The sequence below is a fragment of the Falco rusticolus genome, chromosome Z (genome assembly GCF_015220075.1).
Source record: "Falco rusticolus isolate bFalRus1 chromosome Z, bFalRus1.pri, whole genome shotgun sequence".
Classification (NCBI taxonomy): domain Eukaryota; kingdom Metazoa; phylum Chordata; class Aves; order Falconiformes; family Falconidae; genus Falco; species Falco rusticolus.
In genome coordinates, this window is record NC_051210.1 from 48,954,201 (window position 1) to 48,970,315 (window position 16,115).

Sequence of the window (16,115 nt, forward strand, 5' to 3'; positions counted from 1 at the left end):
TTGGAATGTCTCTGGAGAACACATCTTTATTAATGAAAACACTTTTTGATCCTTATTCTCATACTAATCTCTTACACTCAAGTTACAGTTACAGATTAATTAAATTCTCAGACATTATCAGTACCTGCACCTCCTCTTACTCCTAATACATTTTTAGAGAAACAAAACCAAACACATTTCAAATCACCCTAATCTTATGATGAAGAGCAACCAGGCACGGAAACAACTGCTTCAAGACACACTTTGGAAAAAGTGGGCCTTAATCATTTGTGCCTCAAGGGCCCATATGTAAACTGGGTATAATAAAACGATTTTGCTACAAGAAGGAACCTCAGTTAATATACATTAAATACTTGGGGAACTTCAGATGAAAGGTGTTATGAACTGTCAAAACATTCATATTGTAATAAATTCCTTGAGACAATTTGGCCCAAAGTAAGCATAACTATCCTTCCAGCTAAAGGCTGACAGATGTATTTCATGATGAATACTTCGTGCTTGAACGAACAATTTCAGAAGCTATTCTGATTTTTTTCTAATGTTTTCTGAAGGTGAGCATCTGTAATTCTATTATTATATGGGGGTCAGGGGAGAAAATGCTACATATAAGCATGTATGCGCCCGATTGAAATTATAAAGCTTTGTGCAGGAAAGATCTGTAGCTAGGAGACAGCTAAAAACAACTTTATTCAGGACAGATGGGTGATGTATGTGGGTGCTTCAACTGTTTTACTGGACTTTTTAAAACCTTAGGTGTGTTTTATTAACCTGTTTTGAAGATCTGTATGAAAAAGATTTGCTTACACTATGAAAATATGATTGATGAAAATAGGTAGGGTGAACTTCAGCAATTTCCACAGCTTAGGTTTTTGGGTTGCTTGGGATTTTTTTAAATTTTAATATTCAGGTTTTGATGATATTGAAAAATCAGGTTTTCACCATTAGCATTGCATAATGACGATTATTTATAGCAATCTCTACTTTTGTTAACATTGTCCTTTAAAACTTTAATTTTCAGAAATAAAACGTATCTGTTAATAATATTAAAATGAAATGCCAGGGTGCCCTCTACTGGCTCACAGTATTAACACCAAACAGCAACAAAAATCAAACATTTGTAACCCGGCAGGAACTATAGTCCAAAATCTAAGAGAAGGTTGCCAGATGCATTTAATTTGAAACATGTTGGACTTGCTAAAAACAGATTTGGATCCCTCCCACGTTTTGGAAAGGTGGTGGCAGCATGCGCTGTATGCTGCTTGAAAAAATGGACTGCCTTTTCCAGTGGCTGCTGACCGCATGGTAGAGCAAACCACATTCATACTGGAGCAATGAGGCTGCCATGTTATGCATCATCAATTGAAAAAATGCTTTCCAGGGTAAGAAAATAGAAACAAAGCATGTGCTGTCACATTTTCTACAGCTCAGCAGAGCCTACAAGTTCAGCAGGGACTGTGAAATCCCTGCTGTTGCGCAGTCCTTCCCAGCTTTAGCCCCCCTCACAGGACCTGTGACAAAAGCCGACTGTTGGCCTGTATCAAGTTTACAAACAAGACTGGTAGTTGCCCACTATGAAGAGGGCGCTTTTCACCTCAGACATGAAATAAGGAGCTTCTTGTGTGAACTGGAAATACTTGCTCAGCATGAGGCCGCAGGTGATTGCTGACCTTCAGCAAGCAGTTTCCCACACAGGAGGAACATTTTAACACCTCTCTGTGATTCCATTTTCACCTCCTGGTAATCTCTAGAAGTTTGCACATAGTGCTACAAGCCAGATCAGCAGACTCATTTCTTCATACTTTTTCATAACTGCAATATTGCAGAGAGCAGCAGGAAGTGACAGCTTTTCTTGGGTTATAGGGAATTATGGAATTCTACAAACTTCCTTTAGATGTAAAGAAATGAAAAATACATAAAATAATGGGATTATTTATTATTTTTGCAGTCTGAGAAGAATAGAAAAAGAACCACTGGTGGTGGTTGCACTGTCCTTGATAGGCCCTCTGACATGAGGGTGTGGAGGAGCACATCTACAGCTTATTAGTGAAGCCCTGAAGCTGCGACCTCCAGGCATCTATCTACCTGTGAAATTTCAGCACCTTAATACCTCTAGTTGCCAAACATCATTCCAGTAGTCAGTGGAAGATACCTTCAGCTTAATTCCTTTTCCAGACTCTCCACTGAAGGTTAGAGTATTAATGCTTAGTAAATACTCTTAAACTGGCAAAAGTAAAACTTTTGGCCTCAGGTAAAAACAGAAATTTTGATTTGGCTGGATTAATACCGTAGTTGTACAGAGAAAACTGAACAGATTTTTCCTCAAGTCTACCGTGCAAAGTCTGAGAACTTTATGCACATTAATATATACTCTCAACAGCTCTGTGAAACATGGAATTATTAGCCCTATTGTACATTTTGAGAATTAAAACTAAATTCACTGCTCAGTTTCTGGTAACAGTTCTCTGCCAGTACTTTAAATCAAATCTATGCTGAGTCCCATCCTAGGACCTTAAACAGATCTGGAAACTGGTATGATGTGACCTCGGTGACTTTGGGAACCCCATGAGACCATTCTAGACTTCCAGGCAGGACAAAGCAAGTAGTAACTTCATGATGCTTCAAAGTGAAAGCAAGGAGCACTTTCTGGGAGAAGGAATGTTCAGGACACGGTGAAATGGTCTATAATGTTCCATGCCTCTGGAAGCTTCCTCATTTTAAACAGCTGTCTCAGCTTTACACACAGCTAGGCATAGCAGCTGCTGCTCTTTTGCAATGGACATTGTGGATCTAAGTTATTTTCATGTGGTATACGAGGCCTTTTATCTGCCTGCTCAGAAGTGTTAAAATGATGGCATAAAAAGTCCAGCTGCCTTCTATTTATTTTATATTGCAATTTTCATTCTGCTCTTTGAAGACCAAGCTTTAAAGCACCTGCTTACAGGATCTGCAGGAGGTGATCAGCTGCTTTAGCATTACTCTTCTCTTTATGACACTCACCTCACAGGAACTGGGTACGACACTGGATCAGAAGATTGCTGTAGGACTGATGAAGCTGATGCATCTGCAGTTTCCTCTGGACATCACCACTGATGTGTGCTGATGTCTGTCATCATACTGGATCTTTTCCTGATAGTTCAAGTTCGCATTATGACAGCTGTGAGCTGCTAATAAGCTACTTCAGCCTACTGCAAAAGGACTGTCAGAGGCTACCTCCTCTCATGTTGAAGAAGCAAAGTATGCTTGCAAGGTTTTCTATTTATGCTCTGTTTTCTTCTTCATGTCAGTATTTGTTTTAGAAACAGCTCTGATCACATTTCACTTGAAGGTTAAAATCAGAGAAATTCCAGGAACGTAAGTCCCATCTCTGGAAGAACAGAAGGTAAATAACATTCCTTCTTCTTTTTTTGCTGAGTACTCTGCTGCTCCCTCACAATTTAGGAAGTAACTTCCTCACATCACCTGAAAAGTCAGCAATAAGAGAGGATAGTTCTGGCTCTGAAGCTTTCTACTAGCAGATTGAACATCCTTTCTGCCTCTTCTAAAGTTGCTTTTTTCATCATGCAACCACATACATGGGCTGAAGCTTTGACATACAATACTTTCTTCATTACTACAGGAGCTTCTGGGTTTCTTCCTGTTCTTGTGATCTCTGGAAGGTCCAGGCATGCTGCAATGGAGAGACGGGACACAGCTTGATGCAAGCAAATGTCAATTTATTGTATAGAAACACGGGTATATATACTTTCAGAAGTCGCGCGTTTTAAACAGATTGGTCCTTGAAGCTAAGCATTGCATACTAGGCAATCCCCGATTGGTGGTTAACTACCATCAATTAACAGCAAGGTGTTACCTTTCCTGGGCGCCATCCTTGGCACCATCCGTCCCCCACTCCCCTACGCTGTCTCAGCATGACTCATCATGTTAATTGTTGTGTCTATTCACACTGGAGCACATTCCCCTCAGCTAACTGATTGCCACGCATGGTCCTAGTTTCCAGCCCGCTCCTGCACAGGCACATGGCGATATAAAATGTTTGACTGGGACTGTCCAGCTAGAGTTAGTGCTACAATTTTTGCTGATAGGCTTTAAACATCAGATCACCCAGCTGATTTTTGCATAAATCAAGAAAATATTGCTGCATACTGGTCTGAGTTCTACTTGCAGTATTGGCAGAGGATTATCTAAGTCATCAAGGTCCTGCAAAGGGTCACCAGGTGAGTTTTGCCAAGTCTTCAGTGCTTCTGGGTAAGAAATGCAGACACTTGAGGAACTTTATAAACAAAACCTATAATGACCACTGGGCTAAGAGGCAACTAAATGGGCACTTTGAGAAATCAAGCCTTAGACATAGGCACTCAGAATGCATGTTAAATCTTTGAAACCTAGCCCAGGTATTTATGGAATTCTCCTTATGCAGTTAACTTAGTGAAATTATGCAAGCTGTGCATTGTCACATCAACCATTAGATGCCTTAGTATCCCTCAAGTACTTACTTCATATGGTCAACCATTATAGCCATAACTGTTACACAGAGTCATAACTAGCCTCCTTCACACTGCACATAACGTAAAAGTTTTGGAGGCAACCACTACAGTAAGCACTGAAGGCCTGTGGATATCCGAGTGTTCTGATGCATAGCATATACCATCTAACTTTTACAGTGTTGTGACTTCTCTATTTTCAGTGGAAACTAAAAGATGTTCTAAAAAAAACAAAGTCTGGGGAATCTGCAGCTCCAGCTTCAATATGTTCAAGACTTAACTGGACAAGGCCTTGAGCAGCATGATTTAATCACACCTTGTCTGAGCAGGAGATTGGACTAGATTCCACAGATGACTCTCCAAATCTCGTTTTTTCCTTGCTTCTATGAAAATAAGTTTCACCAACTAACATGAAAATAGATTTCATACTTAAAGTGTTCAATATTTAAGAATCTGCCCATTATTTAAGAACCTAAATATTCTAGGAGACTGTGGTCTGCTATATACAAGCAAGTGCTACAGAAATGTGTACATCATTATCTTGAGAGTCCTGTGTTGTAACACTCTCTCTGGTTTAACATCCAAGTAGACAAACTGATAAAGTAGGAGTTAGATTTGTGGGCAGTGAGGCAGACTGAAAGCTGACTAAAAGACTGGGCCCAGAGTGTTGTGTTCAGCAGCACAATGACCAGCTGAAGGCCAGCCATGAATGGGAGTCAGTAGCAGATCCAGTCTTGTTCAACATCTTCATTCAAGTAGGTCCAGAGGAGGGCCATGAAAAGGGCCAGAGGACTAGAACATCTCTCCTATAAAGACAGGCTGAGTTGGGGTTGTTCAGCTTAGAGAAGACAAGGCTCTGGGGACACCTTATTACAGCCTTTCAGTATGTAAAGGAGGTTTGTAAGAAAGACAGAGGGAGACTTCCTACCAGTGCCTGTGGTGACAGGACAAAGGGTAACTGTTTTAAACTGAAAGTGGGTAAATTTAGAATGGACATAAGAAAGAAATTGTTTTGCAGTAAGCGTGGTGAGACACTGGAACAGGTTGCTTAGAGCAGCTGTGGATGCCTCATCATTGGAAGTGTTCAAACTCGGGTTGGACAGGGCTTTGAGCAACCTGATATAGTGAAAAATGTCCCTGCCCATTTCACGGTCAGGGGTTGGAATGAGATGTTCTTCAAAGGTTCCTTTTAGCCTAGACTCTACGACACTATGATTCTATGATTAATGGTCTGGAAGATTAGGCAGAGTACACTCTCTGTTACTTTGCAGATGATAAAAAACAGGGAGGAGTGGCTGATACAGAAGGTTGTGCTAGCATCCAGAGGGACCTGAATGGGCTGGAGAAATGGGCTGACAGGAACTTCATGAACTTCAGCAAAGGGAAATGCCAAATCCTGTCCCTGAGGAGAAAGGTTAGAAAGTGTGAAGGTAACATGTCACAATAGAGGTCTGTAAGTGGGACAAGAGATGGGTTCATGGTTTCAAACCAAAGTATGTGGTATGTGTTCTTTGTGGAGCCAGAGCACAGCACCTGGAGTACCGCTAACAGGGGCCTATAAGAGGTCTCTCTCACAGCCTGTGGAGCCTGGTGCTGGTGCTCACCACAGCAGGGAGAAGAAATGGGAAGTAGCTATGGGGTGCCAAGCAGACTCGTAGTCCAGGGATGTGCAGACACCCAAGGTCTTGGGAAGGAGTCCCAATTTGGAGCCACCCTCTCTCTTTGCACACGCTCTCCATCTCCCCAGAAATCCTCTTGCCATTCTGGTGTGGGACGAGACAAAGTGACTATGGGGATCATTAGAAACATTAGTAAAATAACTCTTGTGGTGCTCTGAATTACAGCTGGAGCCTACTTCAGGACCTCATTGACCATATGGATGCTCTGAGCAAAGGACATGCCAGTGACTACTGAGGCACAGGAAAGTCCCATAAATGAGCACTGCTGACGGTGGCTGGTAAATCACTGAATCCTCCAGTTTCAGGCAGTGACCCAAAGTGGCACCAGTTTGTTTCTGCATGTACTGGGAAAGCAGAACTTGTCAGAGAGCTGTCCAGACCCTCCTGGAGCCTCCCAGCTTGTAGGTGAGCAGAGAAACACAGGTCATTGAGCCCCCTTTCCTTTTCCCTGCTTTGTTAGTGCTTCTTTCCAACTCCAGGTTTCACAGAAGGTGAAGGGAGAGTGAAAGGCACAAGCCCTGAGCACTGTGCAAGTGAGTGCGAGTAGCATGAGGCTGGCTGCCATGACCCTACCAAATGAGCTGCAGGCCAGGGGAGGAGTCTTACCACAGGGACTTCAGCTTGTCCACCGCCTGCCCCAGCAGCATCTGGAAGGCAGATGTTCTCTATTTGAGTCCCAAAGCTGCAGGGGCTTTCCAAAGCCAGCAGCTCTAGAAAGGCATGGCAGAAGCTACTGCTGCTTTGACCCACTCCCTTGTGCTTTATCTCCAAGGAGAGATACTATTGAAGGTAAATAGCTTAGAATTTATCTGTACTTCACAGTGCACAGCAAGAATATATCACAAAGCTATCCCCATCTTCCACAGCATTTTAGTCCAAATGGCAAGGAAGGACAGCAAAGTCTTCTGGAAATTCCAGGTCTGTGTCCAACTACCAGAGCACTTAGACTTTAAAAATAATAAAATAATAATTACAGAGCATTCTAGAAATTCTGAGTTTAAGTCTAAGACAACCTACTGGTGCTTTACAGAAAATTAAGATCAAGTTCACTTCTACAGAATGCACTTGTTTTTATACAGTGTTATCTGGGATTGTGCCCTAATTTTTTACTTCATTTGCCCATCTCAAACTCAGCCTATTCCTACGCTGGGAAGAAAACTCACCTGTACACTACCTGTTTCCTGCTTTCATAAGTCTAGCCAGTTTCCTCAGCCTGTAGATGTGGCAAGCCTAGGATACACCCTGAAACAGAACTATCGCTCGGCGTAGCAGTAGCCATAAAGATTTGAAAGACCTACAAATGTGAAACCAGAAAAGAAGTCCTCATAGCAGTTTTCAAGTCTTGTCCATGTAGTTTATGTTGGAAAAGCATTATGATCATAAGGAAAGAGTTGTCTGTATAATCACTAAGCCAAGATTCAAATATAAAATTCTGGGTGTGACTATCATCTTCTTTCTATCTGGAGCGAAGGGATATTTTAAAAGAGGAAAAAACCCGCCCTCGTTTGGTTCAATCATTTCTTTATTTAAATAGAGAACTGCTCAGGGAACTGTTGCAGGGTGGGTTTTTTTCCGTATTTTTCAGGAAGTTTCACTTCACAATAAATGAGAAAGTCTAAGAAGGTAAAAGCTTCATGGAACCCTAAGGTTCAACTGACAAAACACCCAACAAAAATGATCAAACCTAAACCTTTAGCTATATTCAGCAGCTGATAGCTTAGTGCTGGAAGACTTCCTGATTTCCTCTGTGAGAAGCAGCAGTTCTACAGCCAAGTTTGGTAATTAGGAATACATGTCACATTTCACATTTTTTAAATGTTTCTGAAAACATAGACCTTAAGAAGCAGGATGACAGAAGCTGTAAGTCTGCCAGTGAAAAAATGATGTTGCCTCCATCAACAACATCTCATGTACTTCTGGAATGGAACAGTCACAGGGCTCTGCACACAGAGCTTTGAACTGCTTGAGATGTGAAAGCAGTCTCCTGCTTTCTTCCAGCTCCTGGATCACACCCTTTATCCTAACACTGAAGCTTTAGATGCAAACTTTTGTCAGCCCTGGCAGTCTCTGCCTTGGCCAAGTCAGATTTTGATCTTACCACCTGAGGAATAAAGCGTTCTTCAGGGATTACCTGTACGAGACAGAGAACAGAGCACACGGAACTGCCAAGAATCATGTAACATGTCAAGACTGGGGCCAATGTTATCAAGTGATGGCGTGTAACAGCGTTTTTCACTATTCTCTGCATTCCTTCTGGCCTAGTTCTTGTTGAAAGATGCAACATCTCCCTACAACTTAAAAAACAGGCCCCCTCAGCTGGGTGGGACACCAATTATCCTTTTGCTCTAAACCATGTAAAATTATCTCTAAGATAATTGCCTTATGTTTACACGCTCTCCAAAACACTAGACAATCATAATCTTGATAAAATAGGGGAATGCTAGGGCACTACCTGTGATTGCTAGGCCTGGACAATTAACATAATTAACTGCAACATAGTTCTTAACTGTAGTAAGTCACTATTAATGCAACTGTTTGGAACAGATTACTTCCAATCACCAACAGAAACTGACTCAAGAGGCCAGTCCTAGGATTTAGGTCAGAACTGTAAAAAAAGTAACAGTTGTTGTACATATATTTGTGTGTGTGGGTGTATTTCTATTTGGGTTGGAAGGGACCTTTGAAGATCATCTAGTCCAACACCCCTGCAATAAGCAGGGACATCTTCAACCGTATCAGGTCATTCAGAGCCCTGTCCAACCTGACCTTGAACTGAGCCTTGGATGAGGCTCCACCTCTGTCAGACTTGCCTTGTTCTACTCTGCCAGAGTCTCTGTCAATGTGCCTGGGGACATCTCTTACACACAGGCCTGTGGGGTTATGTGACAAGGCGCTGGCAGTGGGGGGCTCAAAGGGACTCACCACAGGACACAGCTGAGCCCCTCAGGCAAGATGGTGGTGCCTCAGAGAAAACCTAAGAATGGGCAAAACACGCTAGGCAGAGAGAGGAGGGGGGAAATAGAAGAGTGAGAAACAGCAGAGGGAACACCAAGGTCAAAGGAAGATGAGGAAGAGGCAGTCCATGACACAGATATTCACATCACACCATGCGCAGGGACCCACCACTGGAGCAGAGGAAAACCCTGAGGAGGAAGGAGCAGCAGCGAGAAGCTGTTATGGACTGACTATAAACCTCCCATTCCACATCTCCCTGCACTGCTGGTTGGAGGGAGTCAGGAGCAAAGGAGCGACTTTGACCTTGGGGAATGGGGCAGGAAAGGTGCTATTTTAGTTGTCCTTTTTTTCTCACTATACACGATCTACTTTTAATTGCTAATAAATTAGCTTTCTCCAAGTCAAGTCTGTTTCGCTTGTGACAGTGACCGGTTAGCAATCTCCCTGTCTTTATCACAACTTTCTTATCCTCTCTCTAAGGACAAACAGCGAGTGAGCAGCTGTGTGGGTGTCTGGCCCTTTGCCAAGGCTAATCCACCACAGTACGTGTACAACAAAGAATATAAAATGAAATAAAATGCTGTGTCATATGAAATAAAAATTAAACTATAAGTTAGCATGTCTTTAAGCTTTACTAGGGGGGGTTGTGAACACCAGCATTATTTAATGAGAAACAACCTCCTATCCACAAGATTGCTGGTCATCATGCCACTGATTTAATGTGCTTAGTGTTCAGTTTCTCCTGTTTATAAGGGGTATTATACATATGAGTTTTAATTGACTGAAGCAACATGATAATGACAAAAAAAGTATTTTTCACATTTGCAGGAAATGAGGAATTTGCCTTCTGAAATAAAATTCTTGTTAGCTGCTTAGCATGACAGATTTGAAAGCAAAAAATAATCCACAACATTATTCTAGTTATTATCTCAGCATTTATTTGAAATATCAATACTTTCCATGATATAGTTTATACATTAAGCAGTAGGGAATTGTCTTCATTTCACATCATCCAGTACTGAAGTGGCACATTCAAAGCAGCACATTAAATCTCTGAGAGTCTGTACAATTTAGATAAATAGAACTCTGGATAACTAAACTAACAGAACTTCTGCAACTGTTACCAAAAGAATGCCAAGAAGCTAGGCACAGCACTGTATGCACAAAGTGCAGGACAGAGGAACACAAGTGAACCAACTAAACATATGGAAAATATTTTTGCATATACAGCCACATGTCTTTAATTGTGCAACACAAAAAGGTAAGTTTTATTTAGTCCTCATTGAGGAGAGAATATGCACAAATGATGTTCAAAGAACACATGGTAGACAGAAACAAATGAAGTGAGGGTCATGTTTGGTTGGTTATTGTATTCCTCAGTGGATGAGTTTACAAAGGATATCTGGTGCTTAAGCAGCATGATTTTGTGCCAAGACTTGACAAGAAACAGTTAACAAATGCCAGTTTTATTCCCCATCTTGCCCTCTTACTGGCATTTTTGGTGAGCATGCTTAAAGTTCCTGAAGGGCAAATTCAGGTGCTTTATGGTCCAAGGTTTTTACTATAGGAATCCCCATTTTATGGTTTACAGTTTACCTCTAGATGGAAATAGGCCTTTTAACAATAATTAAGAACGTAAAAATGAGCAGAGAGCAGCAGGACACACAGTACAGTGGTTTGCTTTATGAGAAACCAGAGGGTCTACATTTACATTGCCTCTGTGAGAAGAGCAAGCCAGTTTGGTTGGAAGGTACAGTTCTGGTTAGTCAATGTTAGACTTGTGTGAACTGCATCATTAGGAAGGAAAAGATGAAATGGCAAGAACGTTTTCCTCTTTTATAGAGAACTAAGACTGAAAAGCAATACAGTGGTGATAGGTATTATCTTCCCAATACCACCTTCACTTCCTGCTACTTTACTATGAGTTACCTGCTTTGCTTGCCATCATCTTCCCAGCTTCACCTCAGTAACGGCTCTGGTTACCACCAGGCCAGCATGGCCAATAAACTAACCCACACTATGCTGGCTCAGAAGATAGTATGTATCACCACCATGCAGCATGACAACACATAAACCAAAGATGCTCCGTGGAAACTGATGACTCTAAACCCTGCAGTTTGCACTTACAAGGTGTAAGAAGCAGCATTTTGAAAGCAGTGGTACTGACACAACTATCTGGGTCAGAGGTGGTGGAACAGCCATCCTAATTGGGTAATGGAACTAGAATATCAACGTAATTGATGGGGAAGAAACCTGACTGGCCATGAAGCATCCCCTCATACCAGTTTTCATCAATCTGGTTAGTGAGGGTAATGATATCACCCTCTTTAAATCCCAGCTCGCCTTCATTTTCTGGTTCAAAGTCATACAGAGCTCGGCAGCATGGCTGATCCATGTGAGCACCTGTGGAGAAGAAACACAAAAACCAATCTGCTTAAAAATCCCAACAGTTACAGCATATCCTTTTTACCATTGTACCTACCACAGATTTTGCTGCTTCTCATATCACTCAGATGCTGATGACAGTTCTTTGGTAACATCTAAATCTGGACTGCTAAACTTCATTACAAGACAGCTATCAGCTTTGGCAGCCTTCAGTTTTCCTATGTGACTGCTAGTAAATGTCTGAGAATCCTAAAAGAACCAAGCTACAGTCAAACCCACACCTAAAAGCATGACTATGACCAGTTTGGAATCTAGTTTTTATCTGTTTGTAAAACACAAAACGTAAAGCAGAAGTTCTAATGTATTTCCAGCTTTACTGGCAGAGAGATGCTTTGTCTATTTACTTCAAGTAAATGATGTAATTAGAACAACAGTGAAGATACAACTGCGTCTTTGTCCTTTATTTGGAGACTTCATTGGTACAGCTATACTGTAAACCACTCTAGATGCTCCTAATCCTCTGAATTTTAATCTGAGGTTTCCAAACACTTTTCCTCCCCATTCCCACAAAACACCCGACTGAAGGGCCACCAGGACAGATTCAGAACTAGTTTGAAATTGAAAGCTTTCTAATATGTTAGTTCACGAACATCTGACCATAAAACCTTTAGTATGGCTAATGGAAATTATTATGTTATTAGTTAGATTAGATTTTCAAACATTATATGAAATTAATAAATATTCTTCCTATTTCCCATATTCCCCCTCCCTGAAGTCTCTTTAGCTTCAAGCCTACCGAAAGCAAAATTGTTACTGGTCAAAATATTTCGGATTTTGCAGCACTAAATTGTAAAGAATCTTATATCCCTACCTGACTTTCCATAGTAAAAGTTCATGCACTTCCAGTGGTCAGAATGAACCAACACATGCCACTGCACCATAATGGCACTTTTAAGAATACATATTTCAGCTTCTCCATGTGTATTGGCTTCAGGATGGATAAGTTTCAGATTCGAACTTTCTGTATATTCATTTCAAACACTCACTATGTCTAGAAGGCCTATGCTTGAGCTATTTTAGGACAAAAATATTGCAAAAATATCACTCTCTCATACAAAAATGCTGAAGAGACACAGAAACATCGGTCTGCACTATCTTAGCACAGACAAGTGCTAAAAAACACTGCAAAAAAGAAGTGAGGTAGAAAATTACGCATGTGAGTGGCATGAGAGCTGCACGAGGAGATCTTTAGCATACAAGACTCAAACCACACTCACACACAAGGCCTCTCCATTGTATCCCCCTCCTCACTAGCACAGTAAGGAGCTTACTAGGAGTTTGCAAGATCATGCAAGATAGTTTCCTGTTGCAGGTGCCAAATGGAGATGCTATTGCTGCCTGTACCTGGGAGAACATAAAACATGTGATGGGAAGGAAGGAAATACTGATTAAAGATCTAGTGAAAAAATATCCAGTCTTGCAAGGTGGAGTGTGCTAGCAGTTGTCACTGAGGTAAACTGGAATAACTGAGGTCAGGGTCTAGGCAGAAGACAGTCCTCACCGCAACATGGGAAAACAGATCATTACTGGGAGAAACGAATAATAAAGCTTTCTTGGCATGTGCTAGTGTGAAATAAATACTTCTTTAAGATAACTATTATGCACAATCATACAAATGCTTATTCTTGCTTATGTTGCTCCCAACTGGACAAAGAAAATAATCCAAATGGCTTTGTTTTTCCTTTTAGTGATTTTTACTTTCAGGCTTTTTGTGTTGCAATAACTAGTTTTAAAAAGTAGCATAAAGTTATGGAGGTTGGGTGGGTGGGTGGGTGAGGGGCGAAAGGGTTCAGGGTTCTGCATTTTCATGGAAAACTTCCATTTGTTCTTTCAGTTTTCTAAATGCCTGTTTCATAAAGATCTGTATTTTAAGGTGAATTTAGCACGGCAGCATCTCTTTGAGCTTCTAGGATGTATTGGGTCTGGCTGAGGTGGAGATTCTCCCCACAGCAGCCCTCACAGAGCCGTGCCTTGTACTGGTAGCTGGAAGGGTGGCCATAACACACCAGTGTTTTGGCTACTGCTGAGCAGCGCTCCCACACAGCCGAGGCTGCCCCTCCAGCCTCCCCCCTTACCAGTAGGCTGGGTGGGGGTGAGCGACATCTTGGGAGCGGGCATAGCCAGGACAGCTAACCCAAACTGACCAAAGGGATGTTCCATACCATATGATGTATGCTCAGCAGTAAAAGCTCAGAGAAAGGAGGAGGAAGGGGGTGGTGGCGGGGGGCATATTTAAGACATACATCTTCCACAGCAACCACTCTGTGTACTGATGCTCTGCTTCCTAGGAATTAGCTGGACAATGCCTGCTGATGGGAAGTACTGAATAACACCTTCTGCTTTCCTTTGCTTCTGCATGCGACCTTTGCTATTGCTTTATTAAACTGCCTTTATCTTGACGCACGAGTTTTATTGTTTTATTTTCTCTCCCCCTGTTCTGCTGAGGAGGGGACTGATAGAGTGGCTTGGTGAGCACCTGGACATCCAGTCAAGGTCATACCATCGCATAGGACTAAGAAAATTTTTGACCCAAAGACACACTTAAAGCAATGGTTGATCCATCTCTGTTCTCCTGCCTGGGGATGTGAACACTTTACAAAGAAATACCCATACTATCCTCCTTCTCATTTTCCCTCAATATGGAAGAACTAATCTCTAGAAGAAAGCATGGAACTTGGAACTTCTGCACTGTAGCAAAACTTCAGACAGAGCTGGCTTTTCTTCTCACATTGCTACTGCCATTACCTGATGGTTTGGGTGTGGTGGCATGAGATATTCCTCCATTGTGCTGAGTATTGTCACCAGTTGTGAAATCCAGGCTCATACGAGGTTTGGGCTGGTATTCTCTCCTGGGCTGTGAAGATGCCTCTTTTATTCTGCCAAAACATGAAGTTAAATGTCAAGAGTTAGATTCTTGTTAACAGATGAGATGCACCAAACAACATTATTTCCATGGCTGAAGTTGCCATCCACCAATGATCCAGATTGAACACATTCTGGCATTTGGAGTGTTTTTTTGTTTACTTTAGTTTAAATTACCAAAAACCACCTGATGTGACTATGCCATGAAGTTCCCTCCAGGAACATAGCATTTTGTCTGGCTTCTTTTTGTCTAACAATAACAAAGCGCTTCTAATGGGGAAAAGCTTGTTAAGTGATGAGCAATGCTTACAGAAGAGCTGTACAAACATCTCCCATTTTTAGCATGATTTTTGCTTCTGTCCCTGGCAAGCCTTCACTAGTCACTTGGTTGATGCCAACTCTTGTCATTATGTGAGGAGACTGTGTGGGAATGTACTGACTTCAGTTGCAGACTTCAGTAATCTGTAATTTGGAATACTTGTTTCACAAATGCACACAACTCCACTTTTCCTGATTCTCAAAATTAAAACATTATGTATCATTGATGTCAACTTATTCTTCTAATTGAGAAATCTAGAATTACTAGAAAAGGGTACATTTTCAAATTCCAGGGTAACATCCAGGGAAGGGATGACAACAGAATCAGAGGAGCTTATGCAGAAAACTGCCATATATATTTCTAATATTGCATATGAAAGAATACTTGAGTCAAGACTTCTGAATTTAAAGGACAAGTTGGTTGCCCTAAGTTTATCTAGATCTGGCCCAGGCGTGTTGATAGCATGTTTTCATTTATCTGTTTAAAAGAACTGCTTCTAACTTAACTGGGTTTTGTCCTCATAACAAGGGTTTCCTCTTCGCCCAAAATGTTATTAATATTAGTCTGTCCCCAGAGACTGCTTTTCTTCTTCATAAACGAAAACATAAAACATATTGAAAGCATAAATTAATGATGTCAAAATAAACAAATAAAAAGGCTTTGCTGTGTTTCACTCATTAACAGAAGTTACCTTTTCAAAACCATAATGTTGGAAGAAAGAAACAGTTAAACAAGTTCCATTACACTTAATACTTCTGTGAAACAAACACCATTTTATACAGATTATGAACTAGAAAGTGACAGTTCTAGTGACTTGCTAAAAATTACCCAAAAGCTCAGCAGGAGCCATGTTTCTTAAGAAAAGAAACATCTCCAAGGAAACCACTCCTGCTTCCCAGTTGCTCTGTCACTTGTTCACTTGGAAACTGCAGCCTCCTTTTGCTTGATGAAAAAGAGTCTGAAAGGAAAAGCCTTTTCTGACCTTCCATTATTACTTTTATTGCAAATCTCCCAATGTTTGTCAAGTTTCTGAAGTCCCAGTTCCTGTAATTGTGGCATTTTTTAAGGAAGCTTACTCCTTCCACTAATGTGTAGAAGAAAAATGAAAATTATTGCACTGACAGTTCCTGAAGAAAGTTTTGAAGCCTAAGCTAAAGAGCTCAGAAAGAATAGAAGACTTGAGTGCATTTTAAAATTTTTCATGGTCTTGCAGTCTAACTCATATCTTTAAAAATTCTTTGGACAATGTTTTAAACATGAAAGTCTTAGCAGTTAGAAGACATTGTCCATGCCAAAGAAAAGCATGAACAAGTTTCATTCACATCATTTTATTAAAAAAGGATCTAGAAAATGGGCAGTATGTGTTGTAGACAT

At 41.2% G+C, this 16,115-nt stretch overlaps 1 protein-coding gene across 2 annotated transcripts in view; it reads right to left on the reverse strand.

Moving 5' to 3' along the window:
* Window positions 1–10,030: 10,030 nt before the first annotated feature.
* The window catches only part of SH3GL2 (SH3 domain containing GRB2 like 2, endophilin A1), a 101,892-nt gene continuing 95,807 nt past the window's right edge, over window positions 10,031–16,115 (reverse strand). For both annotated transcript variants that reach the window (XM_037373590.1, XM_037373589.1), the window contains exons 8-9: window positions 14,306–14,436; window positions 10,031–11,518 (exon numbers count right to left, since the gene is read on the reverse strand). In XM_037373590.1, the coding sequence (XP_037229487.1) occupies window positions 11,319–11,518; window positions 14,306–14,436 (331 nt within the window). In that variant the 3' untranslated portion in view covers window positions 10,031–11,318. The remainder of the gene's footprint in view (window positions 11,519–14,305; window positions 14,437–16,115) is intronic.